The sequence below is a fragment of the Lagopus muta genome, chromosome 3 (genome assembly GCF_023343835.1).
Source record: "Lagopus muta isolate bLagMut1 chromosome 3, bLagMut1 primary, whole genome shotgun sequence".
Lineage (NCBI taxonomy): Eukaryota > Metazoa > Chordata > Aves > Galliformes > Phasianidae > Lagopus > Lagopus muta.
Window position 1 is genome coordinate 16657565 of NC_064435.1, and position 24621 is coordinate 16682185.

Consider the following 24621-nt stretch of genomic DNA (forward strand, 5'->3'; position numbering starts at 1 on the left):
TATGATAAGGCAGCTGCAAACAAACTAATGAAGAGTCAAAATTATTCTGCTGCATTCATGTTTGGTAATATGGCTGAGAAGTGCAGTCATATCAATGGGAGTATGCAGAAAAGTAATCTGGAAGCTTCCAGGTTGAATGTTGTGCCTGTAATAGGAGTTAACTGAAAACTATAAATATTCAGAAATGCATGAAAGACCTGATTAAAATTTAAGCAGATTTAAAATATTAAGTTTATTTTTGGAAGCAGGGGGTTGAAGCTAAAGATTATTCCAAATCATGGCCACAGATTTATTTGGTTTGTTGTTCTTGTGGTTGTCTTTTTTTCCAGTAGTGGTGGTTTTTAGCAATCTTTTGGTTTTCCAATTTTGGTAGATGACAGCTATATGGAACGGTTATATAATTGTCATGATTTTCTCCAGGGAATGAAATGGAGTATTGTTTCATGCCCAGATGGAGTACACAGGGGCAGTCCTTGGACTAACTTCCTTTGGAAGTAATACTGTGAAGATTGATCTGAAAGTAATGCCTCCTATCTATTTCCATGGAAAATACGACACAATCAACTCTATTTGATAGAGCAAATTCTCTGCTACAAAACAGTATTCTTCAACAGCCACCACTATTAGTTGTGCATTTTCAGCAATGATGAGTAAGAGCCTGCATGCCATGCATGTAAAAATCTGTACCAGTGGTGGTGATCCACTCTCTCTCTCACCACTGCTGAAAAGCACCATCCATCACTCACTGTGCTCACAGACACTCTTTAGTCTCCATAAACAGTCAGCAAGCAGTAATCAATATCAGTGGGTGCCATTTTTTTCCACATAAAGGAATTCAATGACACACCTTTGCTTTATGTGTACTTCTTTGTCAGATGCCATTTTGTCAGAGTGCCCCTCTGCTGCCATCTGTTGCACAGCAACAGAATGAAATGGAATTTTGGTAGGAAGGTTCAGTCTTTCCTGCCATACCACCAACATTTGCCTCTAATGTCATTGGCCAACATAATAAAATAGGAGGCATTGCTTTTGCAGCAGCCCTCATATATTATGCAAGACTGCAACTCTTTATTTAGCTGTGTAAGAAATGAATCATTGTAATGACCATTTTCTACAATTTTATTGTCCCAGTTTCTCTGGCATATTAATGAGCATTTTATCACTGAAGAAGCTAATGGGGCCTTTCTCATTTGAGATGTAGATGTGGCAGTGTATGAAAGCATCACTCACAGCTAACACTGACTGTCAAAATATCCAGCAAAATGTCAACTGATAAATAATTTTTAAAATAAGTGTAGTTGCTGGCAGGATTTACAACCCTGATCACATAGTTGTAAGGTTAGTGACTTGCAGATTAATGGAACAAATCAGCAAATTTAGTTTGATGACAATTATTTTGTAAAATGTGTGAGCTATAGTCTTCTCTAGCCAGCAATATACCCGCAAGCTCTGATGTAATGAATTTTGGTTTTATATATGAACTAAATGTCTGAGTGGGATTTCTGGCTAGTCTAAATAGGACTGCTTAGTTAATAGAGAACAAAAGAGGAGTAGCATTCTCACACATGAAGCAGAGCTCAGTTCTTTATTGTGTTGAGATGGTAGTGAAAATATTCAGTTCTAGACAAGTTATTGTCTCTAGTTCCTGGACAGAAATATTACATTAGTATGTATTCAATAATATTATGACTCATTTAAGCCACAAACATAATTTAGTTTATAATATGCTATAATTAACTTCCTTTATGAATGGAATAATAATAATAATATAATGACTTTTGTTTCTTCTATCCACAGCAGAAAGTTAAAGAATAATTATAAAATACTGAAGTTGAGATGGCTTTGATTTCCTTTTCTCTGATAGTCCTCTCTTTAGTTCTCTCTTATTTTTAGTAATAGATCAAAAGAGTTTCTCAGAATTAAGCAAAATGGTTTGCAGTTGGCAGATCTGAATCTGTAACAAGGAACTGTCACCACTGAATATAAAGGACTGTTTTCTGACTCTAACCCAGAGGATTTTTTTCTCATTTCAGGATTTTTTTTTTTTCATTTGTTCTCTTTTTCTAAGACAAAGGGGTTGGAAAAAAAACTCTCTTAAATGCTTCACATTTAAGCTAATAGTAATAAGGCCATTTAAGTGACTTAATGCTTAACTTTTAACTTTGTCTCATCAAAACGAAAAATAAGACTCTAACCTGATGGAAGAATTCAAGTCTTCATATGTCAAGTCCTATGTTAGTGCTGTCTAACAACTGTCAAAACCTCCTCTTCTACAAAACTATATCACTGACTGTTGTTTTTCACAATACTAAGTCATGAATTTCCACGGTGCTGTTTTTTGTTAGTGTTGTTTCTTCCCAGTCTTAATGATCTGTTTTCTTATGCTATTGCTTGTACTGAAAACACAGGCATATATGACACAATTCCTGACTTGACTGAAAGGAGTATCAAAACTTGACTTCCCAGGCCCTACACTAATAAAAGCACAAATATTTCCACTTTGCATTTGAATGGTACTTCATGTGTTAAGCAAGACAGTGTTCTATATTATGAAATGCTATTTGAAACTTGGTCTAAAGACATGGAGCAACCTTGCAAATACTCTGTGAACTTAATGCTTATAAAAATGTTAGTGATGATGGAATTGTCAGATAAAAGTATAAGAAAGGTGCTCTAATCCTGCAGGCTAGCTGTGGACACAAACATAGTTGACATAATCACTGCATCATTGAAATTTATGCCCTAACAGGTGCCATGCAATTTCTGAAAAGGATTACAGTTATGTTGTGATCTTTATTATGCAAATGTATTGTCCTGGTTTTATCAGTATATATCATATCACGTCCATATCATGACATCATGTGCTTGAAACCACAAAATATGTATACCTAAAGAAAATAATTATACGAAGTTCTTTGTTGTCATTGTTGATTTGTATTGTAAACAGAATGAGTGATTAACTACAGCTTACATCACAATGTCAAAGTAGAGTAAAATATCTACTATGAGATTTTAAGCTTTATTTTTAGTTACCAGAAGTATCCAGTATTCTAGAAACTATGTCTCTTTCTATAAAAGTGTAGTACTACAATGTTTTACACTCAAAATCTTGCTACTGGCAAGAAGGGAACATACTTCTTAGCAAAAGCCTAGAATTTATGATGTAACCGAACTCTCAGTAGTCAAATTCAAAAATCACTGGTCTGTATCTAATTACTGTAGAAAAGTTGGGGAAAGACTGAGCAGTGAATATTTCACAAAACATAACAAAATTAGTTCTAATTCACTTTAAAGTGCAGTAGACATATGTACTGATTTCCAGCACTTTTCCTGAATCTTTTTACTTCCCTGCTTCATGAGATCTGTGACTTCAGTCCTTTGTTGGTTGCAGGTGTTAGTGTTTGTTTCACTGGGAAATGCTTCTCTAAGAGAAATATCATTTTGATTCTTTTTTCTTTTTGATCTTTTTTGCCTTCTTCATTGACGTGGGGATGATTGTATTTCTAGCCTATTTTTACACTAAGCATTCTGTAACTCCATGAATATTGTTACCTACTCTACAATGGTCCATTTCATTTATGGTAGATAATTGTTCTTTGTTACCCCTGAACACTGATTCTGTTCAGGACATTATTTCTTTAAGTGATCATGGTTGAGTTGCTCACAGCTATAGGCTCCCCCACTACCATCTGAGTCCCGTTTCTTATCACACTCATACCTGCAGTCTTCTTCACAACAACCTGTGCCACCATTTCTCACAAATCTCAAGCCTATATTTCTCTGTGCTGTGTCTCATTAGTGGTTAATTTTTCATTCCTCATGATAGCTACTTGTTACTACTGTGGATATAAATTGTGATTGTACTGTACAAAGGAAAAGGAATGGATGCAAATTAGTCACAACTACAAGATCAGAAGAAAAAATGATGTTACAGCTAGATCAAAATAAACCAAAAAGGCTCCAAGCAGGTCAAGACAAGCTCAGAGAAAGGAAGCCTGTCAAACTTCTGCACAATAATTATCACATTAGTGATTACAGTAGTACTGTATTACTGGGCTACCTGACTACAGATATAGCAAAAATTTAATGAGGTATGATTTTGTTTATTTAAATGTGGTGTTAACAGTTACTGAAGAGAAAGGACAGACATTCCTGCAGTGGTTTAACCCATCAGGTGGCTCAGCACCAAACAATCATTTGCTCACTTCCCCACCTTTCCAGTAGGATGGGGGAGAGAAATGAGAAAAACAAAGGAGAATGCATAGGTTGAGACAAAAATGTCACTGAGAATACAGAAAAGGATAACAGTCATGACTATTTTTATATATGTATGTGTGTAACAAGTGCAGAAGCAATCACCCCCTGATGTTGCCCAGCTAGCCCCCCTAGTGAGCAGAATAAAGCAAAATGAACTCTCACCTCCTTCAAAACTCTTTCTACATGATGTCATGGTATGGAATATCCCTTTAGCCAGTTGAAGTCAGCTGTCTTGGTTCTGTTCCCTTCCAGCTCTTTGGCCCCTTCACTGAGAATGGCCTTGGCTCTACATGACACTGCTTAACAGCAACTATAATATTGGCACGTTATCAACATTGTTTTTCTCTTAGAACAAAAACACAACATCATATTAGACATTTTGAAGAAAAAAATTCCATGATAACTGAAGCTAAAACAATTCCCTTAGCAGCTCAGTCCTCTGACCTGAATTGCAGGGGACAGAGAAGCTTCTTGGAATATCTGCATGTTCTTTGGTAAAATGAAGACCAAGAGAAGCTGAAACTAAAGTAATTTATGACAATTAGAAATAAATTTTATTCTTGTTTATCATGTAAGAAACAATAAGGAAATCACAGTGTGCTATTATTTTATGTAACTATCATATTATTTTTTTGTTCATTATATATATAGACTGCTATCCTATTAATAAGCAGTTGCAGTTTGATATGTATAGATTTTCTTTTCTCATTGTTACTTCTCTTGTGTTAGGAAATGTCAAATATATCTTCTTTTGGTACTTAAAAAAATGAAAATTTTCTGGTACCAGTAATTAGAATATCCAATCCATTGTGAATATTGCAGAAAAAAACAGCTGTGGAACAGAGACAATCAAACAGCATGCAAGGAAGTCTTACTCCCACCCAGGACTGACTACAACCATTGTTACACATAGTGTAGCTCTTCCCTAAAGTCAGAGACGATAGTGGATGAATACATATAGGCTGTTTCTCCACCTATTCTTCTCTACAAGTTATGCAGGGAACCAAGCAATATACATCATCTCAAGACTTCGGATTTTTAAGTTCATGTAACACTGTATTGTAGCGCCATCTGGTGCCTCTAGTATGACACAAAAAATAGGTCTACTTTGGAAAACAATTACTTGTAGTTTTTTTATTATTTTTTTTTATTTTTTTATTATTTTATTTTAGGAATCAGGGAGATTAATTAATTTATTTATTCATTAAACTAGTCTTGAATAGCATGGCAGCACTTCTAAAAATACCTTCATCACTTGATCAACTGAAGTAATTTCAATGCTACTTTGGAGACCTACATATAAAGGTTATATTTCTTGGACAAGGATAATACAGTTAAAATCCATTTGCATGGATTTTTTTATTTTTTTTTATTTTTTTTTTGGCTTTTGTTTTGTTGTTGCTGCCTTATTTAAAACTGTAAGAGGAAATAAGAAAAATGGCTTAGAGAGTAGTTATTCTTTTAGATAGAAAAGGTATTATTGTAACAGATGACAGTTATACCAGGAATTTTATTATCATTATTTTTAGGAAATAGAGAAAGCTAGCAAACAAACCTTTCCACTTGGTAGCTAGAACTACAGAACATCCTGAATTGAAAGGATCCTGCAAGGATCATCAAGTCTAACTCCTGGTGCAACACACAACCATATAGTCATTAAAACATATCTGAGAACATCATCTAACCACGCCTTGAACTCTACCAGGCTCAATGACATGATCACTTCTGGTTTCTATTGTATAAATTATGTTTTATCTCTTCTGGTATAAAAGGAAATGAAGGTATTATAGGGACATTATATTTTCTGAAGCATGAGATAGCATTGTTGATCAGCCTTTGTGCGTGCTAATGAAATATTTCTCATTATAGCTTCTGGATACATACACCATTCTACAAAGATTCAACATAGCCTATTACCTATTAGAGCTTTGTGGCTTCCCTAGTATGCTGTAAGATTTTCTAGTTGGCTCCTTTCTGTCTTATGCGGTAGAGGAAGTTCAGAGCTAGGAAGATACAGTAAAGAGAGAGACCAGACGATACAAGAATTTGATTCTGTTCCTCAGAGGTTTTCATACTGTGGGAGGAATAATTCTAATGAAAATGAATAAATGTTTATCTCATATCAAAATGCTACAGAAGGAGTGTCTTTCTACAGAAAAAGTGTCTTAATTTATCAAGCATTTATTATTTGAAGGAGTACTTTGTCTTTTTTTTTCCTAAAAATATATATATATAAATATATATACATTTTCTCATAACAGTATAACTATGCTTTTTACTTTTCAACAGGTGGGAAATGTTGTTCAGTTCCAGTGTAAGAAAGGACATCTTCTCCATGGATCAACAACAAGAACTTGCCTTCCTGATCTTACGTGGAGTGGAGTTCAGCCAGAATGTATACGTAAGTAATTGATGGATGGAATAAGTATTTCTATTAATGCTAAAATTATTCTTTAATTCCTTTCTATGTTGTCTAGTTACTGAAGTATTTTTATTAAAGTTGTTTTTTTATATATAATTATATTAACCTATATTTAATATAATTTTTCATTACTATTTTACAGTGTGTAGAAATGAGAAATTAAATTTTTTGAGTAAACAAATTTTTCTACAGTAGCCTAATGAGATTTGTAAAGCAAAGAAAAATAATCACAGTATCAGTGTACTGTATCGTGTTAAATCTGATCCATTTCAAAGAAGAGATAGCCCTTCTGTTGACCAGAGAGATGCTGAAAATAAGTTTCTGCCTAAGAGAGTGCATCTCTTTCAATGAGGAATGTGCAAGAGTCAGGAAGTGATGAGAACAGCCTATGAAGGAAATCCCTGCATCAATCTATCTTGTACTGAACTAGATAGTTACAATCAGATCTTACAGAGAGTTTGCACTACCAGTTTACTAACTGTAATCAGGGAATTAATGGAGTATATTAAGAAGGGGGGGGGGACAGGAAAAAGTTATGTAATTGTAATCTGTAATGAATTGAAATGAAGATAATCTTGCAGACAGAATTTCATTTCTTAGGTCTTTCACATTTCAGCATCACAGTTAATCTTTCTAGTTCTTCAGCAAGCCATCTATATTTTTCTGGAAACAGTGTCACCTTATAAGGTCTGATCTTAAGGAATACTGTCAATGTATGTTGAGCATATCCGCAGAAGCAAGCAGCATTAGTGTCCCATTTGGTGCTAGTGTTCCCCCTAAACAAATAGCAAATCAGTGGGTCTGCTCATACTCCGTAGGTATGGAGGTATGCTGCTTTTGAGGCAACACAAATCTCACAGACACTCATTGTTAATGATGTAAAACAGTTTTAATGAGATTAGGATTAGTAATTAATTTTTGTCTCTCATAGTATTTTCCAAAGAGACCCATTTATTTCGTTATTCAATGCTATACTGGTATCTTAAACCATATAATCTGAATTGCTTTTTAATATGGTAAGATGCATGTTTTTTGTGTTTATATATGCAGACAAACATTTTTAAATATGCAAGGGTGCATTTAAATTGGTTCTTGGTCCGTTGACGGTGAAAGGGCCATTTTCAAGAACATTTTTACTTTTAGCCTCAGTACAATCATTTATATTCTATATTGTAACTTAATTAAGAAAAATATATTTACGTGTTATTTTTATTGAAGCTTTTTTTCCTCATTATTTACCTGTCAGAGTGAGCATAGATTATTTTTTCACTGTTTTGACTGAAGGATATTTTATCTTTTCTTTGTAGCTCACAGCTGTAAACAACCAGAAACACCATCTCACGCAAATGTTGCAGGAATGGATCTTCCTTCACTTGGCTATACATTGATTTACACTTGTCAGCCAGGCTTCTTCCTGGCAGGAGGATCAGAGCATAGAGCCTGCAGATCTGATGGCACGTGGACTGGGAAAGTTCCAGTTTGTGAAGGTAACCTCTTCTGTTTCCTGCTGTAACTGTCATTTATCACATTTCAACAGTATTTTTTACTTGCTACTAATAAAGTGAGGTAGGAACTAGGAGGGCAAATATCTAAAAGGACAATTCTAAGCCTTTGTCAGTTGTGTTTAATGGGACAAATGCTTTCATCTGCTTACGTTTCATTTGCATGCTCAGAGGTGTGAATTGCAAATAAAATTATAAAATTCTGGGGTCCAGGTTAACACCAGTGTTTAAACTCCTGACTGAGTCATGTGTGGACTACATTCTGATAGGCTTAGTGGAATAAGAACCTCAATGTTTTTGCACATGTATATTAATCCTAGACTAGAGTAGGTTTACTGTAGAAAACTGTGTCAACTGCAAAATAGCTAAGATTGTTGCAGTATTAGAGAAGTTTAAGTAGAGGTCTTAATTATTACATGAAATGAAACCATAGGATTTATTATTTCTTATTCAAATAAAAGCAGCAATATACTACTCAAAAATAAAATACATTTATTTACTTTGGTTTTCCAAAATTCTATTTTGTTTATGGTGTGGTTTGTTTTTTTTTCCATGTATTTTGGCATGGCATGGCATGAAAATTCTCATGGTAAAATCAGGATGAGAATGGTATTTTTTATGTGCAATAAGAAATCCACAAGTATAGCAACTGTTTGGAATTCCAATTCTTGAATAATTAAAGAACTGATTACTGATACATAATGTTTCAGATGTGGTTATCCCCAGGGCTCCTAGAGAGAAGTACAGAGGCTGTATAACCAAATGCTGCCTCTTGGAAGGGGAATTCATTCACAGGAAGTGAATATTTTGTATTACTAAAAAACAGGTGTCCTGTCGTTATATGCCAGGCAAGTGCTGGGAATAACAGAGCAGAGCTTTGGGAAAGCGTTAGGAAGGATGCTGCCAAGAAGCCCATGACTTCATTAGTGTTCAGGAAATGTTATGGCAGGCCAAATGTGATTCACTGGTTGTATTTTGATCCAAGAATTTTCTGCTGATGATACTAAAACAAGTAATATTAACTGTCTATCTGATTTAAGAAATCCTTATGAGTTTTTTTTTTTTTTTAAATTTCAGTGGTAACTATTAGTGTATCCACCTTGCCATATAATTGTTTCCTAATGTCCTGAAGAAATGTTGCCAAAATCCAAAATTTTCAGGATCACTTACCTTGTTTCTTGCTCTTCAGCAGCGGTAAAAACAAAACAACAACAACAACAACAACAACAAAACAGTAAATGACAAATTATAAAGTATTAACTCTAGTGAAATAAAGTAAAATGTCTCCTAAATATTTGCCATCTTACTTATTAAATAGATGGATGAAACATCTCTCCTAAAGAAGAGAGAAGACAATGTTCACATGTGATGCTGAACTTTACAAATATGGCTTGGAAAAGGATGAAAAGGAATGAAAAAAAAACTTGGAATTTAGATCTAAAAAAGGATACTTAGGAGAATTTAAGCAGGATTTGTACTTCTAAATGCAAAATTGCAGTATTTAAAGTCCTACTTAGTAAGTGTTTGGACAAGAAACTTTAACTCCCTAGATAGTATGTTTTAGTTTTGGTCTTGTATTTAAAATCTCAATTCTGAACAGGAAGTTAAAGATTTATCAATCAGTTTTAACAACAACCATCAGGTCATGAGAAATTTAAGTATAATTCAGGTCACCTGCCTTTGTTGCTTGCTAGCTTTAATCTATATAACATGAGCAAGACTTTTGTAATAAGCTAAAAGATATTCTTAATGCACTCAAGAAAAACATTATCAGTGATTTCTTTTGAACTACTGATCAGAAAGAGAGGATTGTGTTCCTAACCAAAATACAGAATAATCCAAAATAACCACCGGTGCAAGGAATGGAGCCCAGTGTACCATGAGTATCCTACCCTAGAAGACAGAATTATGTACCTTCTTTATAGCCAAGTAAATCCAAATTATTTTCTGCAAAATAAAACAGCTTTGCTTGTAGGAAATAGCACTTCAGACTTTCTGCTTTAGTCAGTAAAGAGCTGAAATTCAGGTCTCTACTTTCTAATGCTCAAAATCATCTGAGCAGTTGTGGACAACTTAATTTGTTTCTTTCTTTCTGATGTTATTCTTTAAAGGAATAGTGATTATCTCCATTTTTAAGAGATTAAGCATGTAACTTTGTTCTTTCAGTCCTGAACAAAAGGTATTTCTCTCAGCAGTGTTGAAGATATTTAAGTCCAGGAGAGGAACATGATATAAAATGCATTTGTAAAACTTCTCAGTTTGGTGCTGTGTTGAGTCCAGTCAAAGCAGCATCCATAGTGCTATCTTATGTGGATAACTGTGTGTTTGCCTACATATATGAGTGTATGTACATATATATATATATATATATATATATCCATATATATATATATCCATATATATGCACACAAATAGTATATTATATATATAATATTTAAATCATTCAACTTGCCTTAGATGACATCTCACATATTAGATGCCCTGCCCAAGACTGAATTCTGAAATATGGATTCTGAAGCAAAAGCATTACAAATGACTTGGTAGCATCCAGATAACTTCAAAAAATGCAGCAACAGAAGAAATCAGTGGGCAACATGCTCCTGTGATGCTAAGTCTGAAGACTGAAATCTTATTTCTATTTAGAATTTTAAACATCATCTTATATCCTTTGTAACAATAAAGTGTGGTATGGAAATGATTTTTCCTGGTTTACGAGTAACTGATTCGCTCACAGTTTGTGTGTCATTCATTCTTTTATAACAGCTGGTTCCAAAATATTGGTGAAGGATCCCAGACCAGCTTTGGGAACACCTAGTCCCAAACTAAGTGGTAAATATTTGTATTCTTGTATGCTTATAAGACACAAGATGCTAGTGCACACACAAAGACAGAGCTTTAAATTCAGTATCAGTGACTTCAAATAATAAAAATGCTGATTTTAAATATTGATGATTTGTTATAGAGCTAAGTTTGATATACTGCTGTATGGGAACTACTGAGTCACGGCCTGAACCTCTGATTGATCACCTGGGGTGAGCCATGAGTCAGCCAGAGGAGCACAGTTGAAGGCAATTCACCTGTGCTGCCGGAAGGGGTGGAGCCTGGCTCCACCCCTCCTAGACCTATTTAAGAGCTGGCTACCAGTGGGGAAGGATCTTGTCTGGAGATCCCTCCTTCTGGTGTTTTGTGGGTGAGCCTAGCATAAGGGTAAGCCTTCCATTTATTCTCTTTTGTTATCATAATCTACTTCGCCTAACTCTCTTGTTTATTTTGTGATTGTAACATCTTAATATCCATTGATTATACAACTGCCTTTAGAAGCTGTAGTAAAGTCATCTATATTAACCTTCAATTTCATTTTTAAATGGTATCTTATGTTAAGACTTTAAAGATTTGCATATATCTGTTATACTACATAGTCAACATACTTCTTTTAACAATACTGTTGCATTACTTAAATTACTTATTAACAAACTGGAATCTAATGCATTTATTCTCCCTGATGGACCTGTTAGATATAGCAGCTCCAGAGGAGGACTGTGAAGATTATGAGAGTGTTGGATCATCACTCCCATGAAGGCAAACTGATAAAATTGAGATTATTTAGCCTAAAGAAGAGAAGGCTCTTCGGAGACCTTACAGTAGCCTTCTAGTATTTAAAGGGAGACTACAGGAAAGAGGGGGAGGGACTCTATCAGAGTGCGGAGAACAAGGGGTAATGATATTAAATTTAAAAAGGGTGGTATAAGGTATAAGGAAGAAAATCTTCACAGTGAGGATGGTGAGACACTGGAACAGTTGCCCCAAGAAGCTTGGGATGTTCCATCCCTGGAAGTGTTGGAGGCTAGACTGGATGGAGCTTTGGACGGCTTGATTTAGAGAGAAGTGCACCTGCACATTGCAAGAAGGTTGAATTAGATTATCTTTAAAGATCTCATTCAACTCAAGTCATCTATGGTTCTGTGATTCTGAGAGGAGAGAGTAGATAAAATGTTTGCATTTGTAAGATTTTTTTGTGGATGTTTGACTTCATAACCACTAAATATTGCAATGTGTATTGAAACATGTTTGATGTCTGTATAGTTCCTGATGATGTATTTGCCCAAAATTACATATGGAAAGGATCTTACAACTACAAAAGCAAGAAACAGCCCATGACTTTGACAGTCACCAGTTTTAATGCAACTTCAGGAAGAGTAAATGCAACACTTACAAACAGCAATATGGAATTGCTGCTTTCAGGTATGGGATAAGAAAAACTAATTTCAGTTTGTGGATTTTATTGTTTATTTATTTGTTGTTGTTGGGGACTTTTTTTTTTTTCTTCCCTGAAGTGCATCAGTTCTCTGTAACTTAATTCATAACACACATTTTTAATTTGTAATATCTGCTCGAAACTGTCTTTGCTTATCAAAGAAACTTTCATACTAATTCAGTTCCCTTTCAAAAGAAGAGATTATTCCACCTTTTTCTTCTTCAGTTTTCCCAGTGTTTATTAGATTTGTACTTAATGAGAAATGAGAAGTGAAAGAATTGTGTTTTCTAATTCTCATTCTTTTTCCTTAAATATTTTGTGTACTCCCATTACTATTCCTGACACTTTTTTAATTCTGAAATGACAGATTTTTCCTTCATCAGCCTATTAACAAGCAATATGTTGACCTAGAATCAATACTTAGAGAACACAGAGAACAAGAGGAGATGACAGTTTATATTAACCTTTATGCATGTGGTGTCTGTAGAAGGTCTTTTGATTACGATATTGGTTTATGCCATTCTGTTGTCCCTGCTGTGCAGAGCAATGTTGCTGTAAAGCATCAGCAGAAACCACAGGTATGCCTTGACAAGAAGACAAGGAAGGAGCCTGTAAAATTATTTGGATTTATAAGTTGTTTTTATTTGTTTATTTTTCAGACTCTTTTAATTTCTTGATTGAGATGTCATCCACACAGGCAACGGATCTATCTTGTCACAGAAATAGCAGGCTATACCGCAGTGATGTGGATGTATATACATATATCTTAAATCAGTATTATCACTCAAAAATTAGTTTTTTGAAACCATGCCATCTATCAGTCTGAGACCCTCTTTGCAAGGGACTAAAGAAGCTAAATTGCAATTATGTGTAAGCTGGATCTGCTGCTTTTAGTCTTATTCATCATTTAAGGATCCTTTTCTCACTCTTATTTTCCAGAGGTGTTAGCAAGGAAAATTACAATAGACCATTAAACTTTTGGAAAAGGAGGAAGTTCAGCACATGTGCTTCTATCAGGGTTGTCTATGGGAAGAACGTAATGGGCCAGAAAAGTCATGTATCTGTTTAGTTCTCAATTTCTACTACCTAAAGCTGTGAATTTTTATCACTAGAATTGTCTGATGAAAGTATTTTGAAGGTATCCTTTGAGAATCCCTCTTGATGGGCCATAGATTGACTGTTTCATGAAGTATTTTCTGATTTTTTTTTTTTTTAACCATGTTTGTCTTGAATGTCTGTGCAAATTTAATCTGCTGTGTGATATCCGTTTAGTTTCTGTCATGATTTCCATAAGGATATTGGCAGATACAGTGTTTCACATTATTGGGATTTGTAAAGCTTAAAATAGTGCTTTTTTCACTCAAAAAAGCCTCCTTCTCTAAATAAAAGTATTTTCTTAGCTGCACACAAATGTAATTGTTACAAATACCTATTTCTTCTCTAGATTCAGGCATTGTACACTTTGTTAGGTAGTTGTTTTTCTAGCTATTATACAGGTAGAAAACTAAGTTATTAAAAGAATATCTTAGGGTCAGGGATGCACAGGTGGATGAGAAACACCTAAATGCAAAGGAATTGATTTAAGCTTAACTTGTGGTTATCCAACATAATAGCTAGTTCTCTTCCCACTGCAGCACTCCTTGTTTTGTATTCTTTTTTTTTTTTTTTTTTTTGACACCTATGCTTGATGTGGTTGTAGTATACATGTCTGTCGCAGATTGGAAAATGGGCATATTCGTTTGATCATATTCGTATGAGTGAAAACAGCAATGCTGTTATGGGAATTAAGAGAAGATAAATGTGGAGCTCTTACTTATCAATTTGGATCAAGCACTCTTTTTTTACACTGGAAAACAAGTTGCCAGCTCTGAAGAAACACATCAGTTTTTCAATGAGAAATGCTTGTGAATCAATCACTGGAAATCTGCAAAGAATAGAGCTGCCTTGGCTTGTGGGGAAGCTTTTCTCTGTATTTTTCTTGAGTGTACATATGTTTGTGTTCATGTACACACCAAAGCCCTCACCCTCATGCAAATATTTCCCAAAGTGTATTTATGCAATGCATTCATTCATGGCTTGTGATTCATTTATCCTAAGTTCTAAGTGTTGTCTAGAGGAACACTGGCCAACTTCTAAAGTAACTAAGCTCTATTTGATGTTAACGAAGTCCTAAAAACAAGAGAGCAAAACCAAGGCATTAATTTGAACGCATTGCTGTGTTACCACAAAAGTCTGCTTTATAAGCTCATACCTCTTATATAGCTATTCTTAGTGTGGAAATTGAAATTGTGATTTTTAGACATGTAAATAAAAGACAATTTCATTTCCATATCTCATACTGATGCTTCTGAAGTGAGGTAGGAAATTTTCATTTTAGCCTGAATTGATTATTTGATGTCCCCATCTCTTGCCATAGTCTATAATAAAAGCCTACAGTCAGTCCTAACACAGGACAAAGATAAATGTCAGCTGTGATTTGTACAGGCATCTCTTTCCATTTAGAACATTTTGTCCTTCTCAGAGTAGCAGCCAACAAGACAGATGTGACTATCTTTTGAATTATTTTTCCTTCTTTGTATTCAGTTTTACACAATGAAATTGTCATTTTATTCTGACCGCGTACACAAAATTTTATGTTCTAGCTGGAAAATTCTTCCCTCTCCAGCACTACTGTCCAACGTTAAGCTGTGTGTTTGTGTGTATCAGCATTCTTCCTTCCTTACATTAGCATTGTAAAATCACCAAATACCTGTTCAGAAAACCTTATTTGTATCCAACAGCTGTGATAGCTAGTGGTTTTGTACAGCCTGCTATGTATTCTTCAACTGGACAGCAAGTTTACATCTCAACACTGTCTTTAGTTTATGTTCACATGACAGAATTTCAACAAATTTGAAAATAGGAAATGAACAAAACCAAGTCGACTGCTATATTACAGAAGTATTCCTTTATTAAAAAAAGATCTAGCTGAATTAATTGGTGTTTAGATAAGACATACTAATTAAATACAGTGTGAAGTCATCCACATATGTTAGTCTGTGTACATTAAAAATGTAGGAGGGAGCAAGGGCAGAATAAAAATCAGTGTATTCATGCAACTGTGTTTAGTGACATAAATTCATTTCAGTATGACAGTTCTTTACAATTAGTGAGTGAATTTTAGTTTCATCTTAGTGGCAATTTTTGGAGGTGGAAAGAAAAGTTTGTTTGTTTTCCATGGTTATCTCTTCAGTTTTCTTTCTGTTAAAGTTTTTAGCTCTTGTTAGCTTCTACACATGGAACAATGATTTCAGGGCCTTCACAGAAAGGAAGTGGTCATGCCAGAAAGCTGTTTTCTCTAACACTTGAAGTTTCTAAACCATTAATTGATATTAATGGTTAAAAAATCTCGAAGAAAAAGTTAGCTATATGTTTTGTAATCCCCAACATCTTTCTAATGGGAGATTAGTTCACTAAGTTTATCGTATTATTTTATTTTCCTTACGTTAACAATCTTATGTTGATTATAAATATTTCTTCTAAATTAATTAAAATGAATCAAATAATTATGCATACAAAGTAAAAAAAACATACACAATTCTTGTCATTGTCTGGATACTGACAAATGAAAATAATGACTGATGAAAAGTCATTTTTATCAAATCTGTAAAAATTTAGAAATTTTAAATTCAGCATAAGCTTATGGAAAAGTTTTATATGTGTGTTTCTACATGACCTTCTTTACCTTATCCCTAAATTGCAAATCTTAAAAGATGCTATGTTTAAACACACTCTGTCTTATTCAGAACAGTATTTTTCAAACTACTGTAAATGCTTGTTTTATCTAAGGCTTGTGCATAAGAATAGGAGTTCCCTTCTCTTCTCTCTACAGATTAAAATAAAAACATGTTTAATTGAAATTCTGCAATAAAAAAATAAATCACAAAGTAATGTATCTTTCTGAAATTAAATGTTATTGGAAACACTACTTGTTCTTCCTGTTTTCCATATTTAAGGCAAAAGATCAAATGCTTATTCTTAACAATGATTTCTCCACTCAATGCAAATACAAATTTTAAAAACTCTATTCTACAGGAGTATATAAAAGCCAGGAAGCTCGACTCATGCTCCACATATATCTTATTAAAGCACCATCTCATACATCTGTGAGCCAGCTGAAAGAAGAAAAATGGGCTATGGATGGTTTTGTGAGTATATTTCTGCTGCAAAAGATAGAACGCAAGTTTTTTATTTTAAATCACACTCGTACCAAAAATACTGAAATATGTCAGATACAATCTTATTAGTGATACTGGTTCATTAAATGAAATGAAAAATTCATTGTAAGTTGCAAGAGATTGGTTTGAGGAAAAGTACAGAAATAGTCATCTATTATTAATATACTGGTAAAAGGGCTAAATTCCTTTGGTATGTATAGGCATGTACAAACTATAGTCTTCATGAAGTTGATTGCGAGGTGTAGCTGCAATAAATTTGGTGTAAACTAAACATACATAAGTACACAGTAAAGTTGTGTGTGTTATCTACATACCATATAATATTCATCTATTGCTCTTATTTAAATTATTGTATTTTGTTTTTGTTTTGTTTTTTTTTTTCCTGTTTGCTTTGTTTTCCTTTAATCTTGAATAGCTCAAACAGATTACTATATCCCTCAGTCAGAAATTCACTTGAGAAATGCACCCTTACTTCAGTGACAACACAGCTTCAGGTCATTGTTGAAGACACACTGTTGTCTTCAGAAAGGGAAGCTTAAGTGGCAGTCTTGAAGAAAATTGCCTTGGTACTGCTGAATTTATACCGAGTAACTATCCAGAAAGGGAATTACCTGTAAATTGAAATAAATACTCCCTGTAAGGGAGTTATTCATAGGATCACAACTCTTTCCTCCCTTTCCCAAGTCAATATATCAATTGAATATGATTCAGTATTCTAAGTATTCAATATTTTGGACTAAAACTGTGTAACTAAGTAGTTATTGGGATGAATAACAAAGAAACTATCTTCCAATAGAAGATAAAATCTTTTTTGTTAACTTTTAAAGTGATTGTTAAAACCTCAATACTTGCTTCCTTAGGATTATATATGATATAAATTTTGCCATGTACTTCCTAAGAAATCAGGTAGTTATTAAGTATATACAATATATAAAACTACTAACATCCTGAATTGCCAAAAACTTTCTTTTTGTTGGTTTTACAGAATAAAATTTTGAGGTAATAAAAAACAGTAGAGATCATCATAAGCCAGTATGACCTAAGTTGTGCCCTTAACAGCTATGTTCCCTTTTAAACTTCATTCAGGGGAACAACAGGTAACAAAGAGGCATACTAGTATATCTCTTTTTTCAAGTGCACACTTACAACTTGAAACAAGCTTTTCTACATCTAATTCACTGCGGGTTTTTTTGTTTTTGTTTGTTTGTTTTTTCAGGTTTCTGCTGAACCTGATGGAGCTACTTATGTTTTTCAAGGATTCATTCAGGGTAAAGATTATGGGCAATTTGGACTTCAAAGATTAGGTATTAAATTCTAAGTTTATGCCAGTCCATATTTCAATATCCTATCTTAATTCTTGAACATGCTGGAAGGTATTAATGAGTGTCTAACATGAAAACAAACTATACTTTTTCATAATGGTAATTCACAGTAAAATGCATTGCTTGGGATATTTATTTTCATTACATCTTCATAAGAAGATTCTTTAAAAAATTAGAAATATCTTCATTGGGAAAAATTTCATTTAAATTAATATAAAAAGAGGGTTTTCTCTTATCAACTGCCTCAAAATATTTTAAAGCTAACAAAAACTACTATACAGTAGTGCATTGGCGAAGAAGTTTTGGTAAATTGTTAGGAAAATTTTACTTCATCTGATTTTCTGGAGGTTGTTTTTTTTTATATAGATTGGAGATTGTTTAACATATTGAAGACTATTTATTGGTTTATATCTTGTAGAAACAGAAGAATTTGATCACTTTTAAATTCTATAGAAGTACATCTTGTAGTTAATGAAGTTGGCAATCAACTCAATGTAGCAGACAGTAAACATATTCAAATTATGGATAGATTTGCATCCATAGAACAGATTTTGTTAAATATGTTTGCCAGTTCATCATTTCAAACAAAAGAACACACAAAAAATATTTTCTCCTTAACAAAATACTTCTACTGTTCCCAATTTTCCTCACAACATGGAATTTTCCTGTATTTTAGTGTATTGTTAAATTGTTGAATTCCTGTTTGTTTGCTTTGCTTTGTTAATTTCTAGATATTGCCTTGCAAGACCTAGGAAGTCAGAAAATATTAATGTATGCAATTCTTACAAGATCTAGTTCAAAGCTTAGAAACTAACTTTGAAGCTGCATTGGTATTCCCTTCTTTACATTAAAAAGTGTATATTTTGACTTTGTAGATGATCTAGTAATTTATGAGTTCCTGAACTATGCAGCAGATCTTGTTATTTTTTCATCTATATATGGCTTTAGCTCTCCTTGATTTTTCCTGACTTTTTTTACTTCATGTATCAATAGCAACAGCTAATGAAATCAACATGATGAATTTTCTTTTTGCCTCTTTGGGTGATTTAGACTATCCTGCAAATCATTTTTGCTTTGATACATGCAGTATTTATTCTTTCAGATATATGCAGATATAATCAGTTATATAATCAATCTAACACATGGATTATTCTATATTTAACTTCTTGTAATACAGTACCTTAATGTGTAGTAATAACATCAAAATCTTGACTGCCATACATAATTAAATAGTAAAATAATTAATATCTTATAGTACATGTACTTCTCTCCAAACATTTTCTATGTGTTTATTGCTTAGTATATATTTTGCCACCATACATTTACTTTCTAGGTGGTCTCACACTACAGCTGTATGTATGCAGGTGGACACATTATGATGATCCAATCACAAGATGTTACTTGAATTCTTAAGATTATGGAGTAACAGGTGTCAGGACTAACAGCCATATTTTACATTACCTGCTTTCTCTTCTTATTCCTTTCAGGTCTTAACATGTCTGAAGGTTCAAATTCTTCTAATCAACCCCATGGTACAAATAGTAGTTCAGTGGCGATTGCTATCCTTGTGCCTTTCTTTGCCCTCATATTTGCTGGTTTTGGCTTTTATCTTTATAAACAAAGGTAAATTACGTATATAGAATTTCTTTATTAATTTACTTTTTAGTTTCTGTTGCTCTCAGTGTTTTTAATGTAAATGAAATTTGAGCAAAATGATCTAATGTTTGCAAAATATGCATGTGTACATTTCTTCCTACTTCCATTTAGGTCTGGTATGAGTGAGGGACCTGGTTACTGTATCATGCAGTGATTTCATTCACGCTTCTTAAATAACATGGATGCTATTAATTATTGACTTATGGGAAATAATATTAGGAATATACTTTGTATGCACTTCCAGCTGGCTTCCTGCCTTTTGCTTTTACGTGACCGAATTGTGAATAATATTTGAGTAATTTATTTTAATGCCAGTTCTGTTTATTGGCCTGTGGGTATATGCAGGTATTATGGCATTGAAAGATTTTATTATGAAACTATTCCTGCATCTAAAATTATTCGTTCATATGCAGTTATACAACCACCACAGCCTTCTTAGTTTCACTAGTCCAAGCGTAAGTTTTGTTTATGCTATTGAGACCAGTTCCAATCCAATCCTTCGGATTTAGTTTTATGTAGACTTTTCCTATAGGTATAAAACATCTGATGACTAAGGAAAATATCACCACTTTAATAACAAGACATTTTGTTGCCTATTAATTGTGAAAATGGTCACAATGAAAATTATGAAATTTACTGTTAGCCTGGCAATTATAATTGTAATGTACACTAAAGGGTGAGATTAGTTTAAAACATGTACTGTAACTGTACCATGTAAATTGGTACAATTTTCACATGGTACAATTTGCTTCTGAACACCTTAAGAATGTGAAAAAATGCAGATGCTCAAGTAAATTTTATATATTTGATATTAAATGTATGCTATAATTACTTATCTTTAAAACAATATACATTTTGTTTAAAAATACATATGAAATATTTTCAAGGGATTAAACTTTGATCATTAGAATTTTTAGTAAGAAAGTACTTCAGATATAAATTGATTCTTAATAAATATCTTGAGTATACGGAAGGAAAAAAAAAATCTCAGTAATCTTTCTCTTGATTATTCCATGTTTACAAGATTCTACTGTACTCTTAACTACATATTATATGATTATCCAAGTATACATGTCTCCTCGGGCTGTTAGCTTACTTTTCAAATGAACACATTTTTAAATGAATCATAAATGTCTTAGAGTTTCATTACTTGTACATTACAAGTTCTTAGGACAGATGTTGTATTTAAAAAAAAAAAAAAACCTTAATTGAAACTGGGGGCTAAGTTCTGTTCAGATTTTTAAACCAGGCCATGTCAGCATGGAATACTGAAGTTATGAGTATTCTGTCTTTCTTTAACAGGACTGCACCTAAAACACAATATACAGGATGCTCTGTACATGAAAATAATAATGGACAAGCTGCTTTTGAAAACCCCATGTATGACACAAATGCAAAGTCTGTGGAAGGGAAAGCGGTACGATTTGACCCCAACTTGAACACTGTTTGCACAATGGTATAATGTGGTAATAATATGTCTTCAAAGTTTGAAAATCAAAACACAACACAGTGCACACATAGTTCACTGATTTAGAAAAAAAAAAAAAAAATAAAGCACACTTTTCAGGATATAGTTGGTCACCTTTTCCTGAGGATGATAGACAATAATAGGTTATGGGTATTTTGTTTTGATTTTGTTTTTCATAACCTGGATCAAAAATTTTCTTCGTGTTCACCATGGAGAGTTTTACAAAAAAATCTGCTGCACTCCATGAGTGCTAACTCACAGTTTATTTGCTTTTTTAAAAAAGGAGGTTATTCTAAAACATAAAATGTATTTGCATATATTGGAGGAGCATCCATTATCAGTACTTCTGTGCTTTATAAAAATTATAATAAAGGGAATGGGTTAAAAAAAAAAAAAAAAGATATAGATAGAAAATAAGAGCTATACTTACAGGAGACAATAGGTCACTGACGTCTTTCTAACAGTGATATGCTACATCTTTTTAATAAGTTTGTAACTTTTTTTTTTTCATTTATTCATTCCACTTAGTATTTTCTTTCTTTCAGAACAATTTTTTAACTCCAGAAGGTAGTATTTAGAAATGAGCAAGTACAACTTACTCTTTTCACATCACAGAAGCAAAACAAAAATGTCAGCTTTTTAATTAATACTTTTTTTTTGTGCTTCACATCTTCCTTTTCATATTTCAAGTCAAGCTCCTTTTTTTTCTTGTTTCCACAAAAAGCACTACAAATGGTAAGAGTGGAAAACTGTTTCTATATTACTTTTGTCAGTCATACAATTAGACACAATTTTCAATCAAGAAGCTAGGATGAATTGAGCGTTGTCATGTGGCTATGTTCCTTGCTGTTGAACATTCAAAAATCAGTGACCATTTTATTATAGTTTTCATGTCAAAACATAATTTAATGATGTTTCCAGTTAAAAAATGTAGTTGACAGTAACATTAGGAATCAAATTCATATGTCAAAATTGTAAGAGTCCACTTTTAATCCATACTAGTTAAATTAGACTGTATCACATCAATTTACTCCTTCAGCATTTTGTCCAAATGCATGCATAGAGCATGGTAAAAACTGAACATTCCCACTGAAGTTGATGGGAAGATCCTAACAGACTTCTGCAAACTTTGGCTCAAACCTACAAGGCAAGAGGCAATTATAATTTGGAAATACTGTGTTTTCATATCTATTTTATCTCCATGCTTTATGAAAACAAATCCTTATATTTAATGATTTAAAATTGAATATATTACCATAGTGCAATGAAAATAAAATTATTTTATATATATATACACATATATATAAAGCCATGATTTTATTAGGAACAATCCATTCATTTTAGGGACAATTCAGACTCTACAGCTCTCAAATACAAGTTTTAGACATTCCAGAGCCATTTCAAGGAAATGTGGTTTTTTTTTAATTTTACAGTTATTTCATAAAAGAATTATTCAGTGGCAACTCAATAATTTATTTGTTGTAAGTCATTGTCTTCCCTTTATAGCATGACTCACAAATGCTGTGTTAGCCAGTGTGAATTATCTGTTATTGTTCCTTTCATACATTAATAATTCTGTGAAAATCTAAACTTTTTATTACCGTAATAGAGAGTGCCTACCAAAAATCATTGTACCCAGGATTGCTGCTTGGATTTCTATAATGTTTGATGAATTTCTTATAAACCATTTTACAACTTTTTGTTTTGAATATTCATACAACTCTGTCAAACTGTATTCTACTAAAAGGATGCTGTTTTATATTTTATACCATTGGTTGTTATTTATTCTTGTTTATTCAAATGACTGCAATAACTATGATTCATTCATTAACGTTAAGATTAATACATTTGAGATCGTTTAAAATGTTTCTTCTGCAACTGGCTACTCCTCTTATATTAATGCATACACTTTTGTAAAGAAGTATATTTTTATGAAAAAAAAAAAAGGATTTGTAAAAGTATGATGTAAATTTTCAGTGCAATGTAAACAAAATAAAAATGGACAATTGCTTTTTTTAACCATGTTTCTTCTTTGGAAGATGAACTTCAAACTTATTTCAGATGTGAAGACCAATAATTTGTTGGGTTTTCTTGTGAGTCTTAAAAGCTTTTAAATTCATTTTCTCTTAGTCGTCGTGTAAATTTTAGGTGAAGTGGCAAGACATAGATTACTTATATTACATAATACTTAAGTATTTACTGTAAAGGAATTTCCTGTTTCACTTGAATTTACAACAATTAAAACTTCACCTGTCAAAAAGCACAGAAAAAAATTCACTTCAAGAGAAAAAAAGAAAAAGAAAAAGAAAAATTTAGTGTTTCTGAAAGTTTTAGATAGACTTTGCATGTTGTTTGCTACCTTTCTCAGAAATGTTGATCAAGAGATAAACAGTAACAGGTACCTATATGCATTGTACACAATCTCTTCTGGCATCAAAGTGTAGTGATACATCTTACTGAACTTGAGGGAAAGGATCTTAATTATTTTACTATAAATTGAATAGCTTTATATAGAGTCAATGGGAAGTAAAGTGACCTGACAGCCAAGTGATTCAACTTGCTGAATTTAGTTAAAAGACGGCCTTTATTTTCCAGGCATTAGAAGTATATGCTATATCTCAATGCACTAGAATGAAAAATTATAAAATAATAACCATATTTTTCCAGTGTTTGTGAAATACGGGGAGTTTAAAATCTTGGATATCCCAGTAAAAATAGAGTAGCAGATCTGTATTCCTGTATATAGATTCAGTTGTAAGTTCCAGGTCTTACCTAGCTATTATAGTATTTAAGTAAGATACATCCCTTGTGCAGGATTCATAGTTCAGTTACTTTGTGTAGTAAAACAAGTAGAAATAACTCAAGAAAATAATGTTAATTATGATTTTATAGCATCAAAGATCACAGAATTGCAGGGGAATTAGGGTGTTCATATTTTTTTTTAACTTCTCTGAGTGATGAAACTATGGCAGCATAATATTCTGATTTGCACTGTCAGGAATAAGTGTATTAGCAGTTCTGAAAATTAGCTTTTGGAGCGTTAATATGCTCATCATTTTGTGAAAAAATGAATGTTGATGTTGACATATTGCCTAGATATTATTCAAGTATCAATTGAATATCTGTCAGTGCTCCGTAATTTGAAGCATGAGAAATCAGTAGGATTAGGCTGATTACATCAAAATACTTGTTGGCCTGAAGTATATATGGAAAACAATGATAGAAAGTGCAGTAGCTATAAAAACAGACATTAACCAACAACTTCCACCAGAGAAGGTGCACATTTATTTTGGGAACTTAAACCAAAGTAACAAGTGTCTAGAATATTATGCTCTAACTGCATGGCCACTTATCTCAGAATATACATAATGTTTACTGAACTGATCTTTGTTCCTAATTGCATAGTACTGAGAGTATAATAATAATTTTATAGGCCTGAGATAAAAGATGCTGTGTAAAACCAGATTAATTATATAGACATCTTTTCTTCCAGTACTTAAAAGACAGGAGATCTATCAATAT

The 24621-nt window shown here is 33.0% G+C and overlaps 1 protein-coding gene across 5 annotated transcripts in view; it reads left to right on the plus strand.

Annotated features, from left to right (window-relative positions):
* Positions 1–23116, plus strand: part of CSMD3 (CUB and Sushi multiple domains 3) — a 528421-nt gene extending 505305 nt beyond the window's left edge. For all 5 annotated transcript variants that reach the window (XM_048939546.1, XM_048939547.1, XM_048939548.1 and 2 more), the window contains 8 exons: positions 6547–6658; positions 7987–8166; positions 10945–11010; positions 12265–12423; positions 16511–16623; positions 17870–17957; positions 19463–19598; positions 20934–23116. In XM_048939546.1, coding sequence (XP_048795503.1) covers positions 6547–6658; positions 7987–8166; positions 10945–11010; positions 12265–12423; positions 16511–16623; positions 17870–17957; positions 19463–19598; positions 20934–21093 — 1014 coding nt within the window. In that variant the 3' untranslated portion in view covers positions 21094–23116. The remainder of the gene's footprint in view (positions 1–6546; positions 6659–7986; positions 8167–10944; positions 11011–12264; positions 12424–16510; positions 16624–17869; positions 17958–19462; positions 19599–20933) is intronic.
* Positions 23117–24621: the final 1505 nt, after the last annotated feature.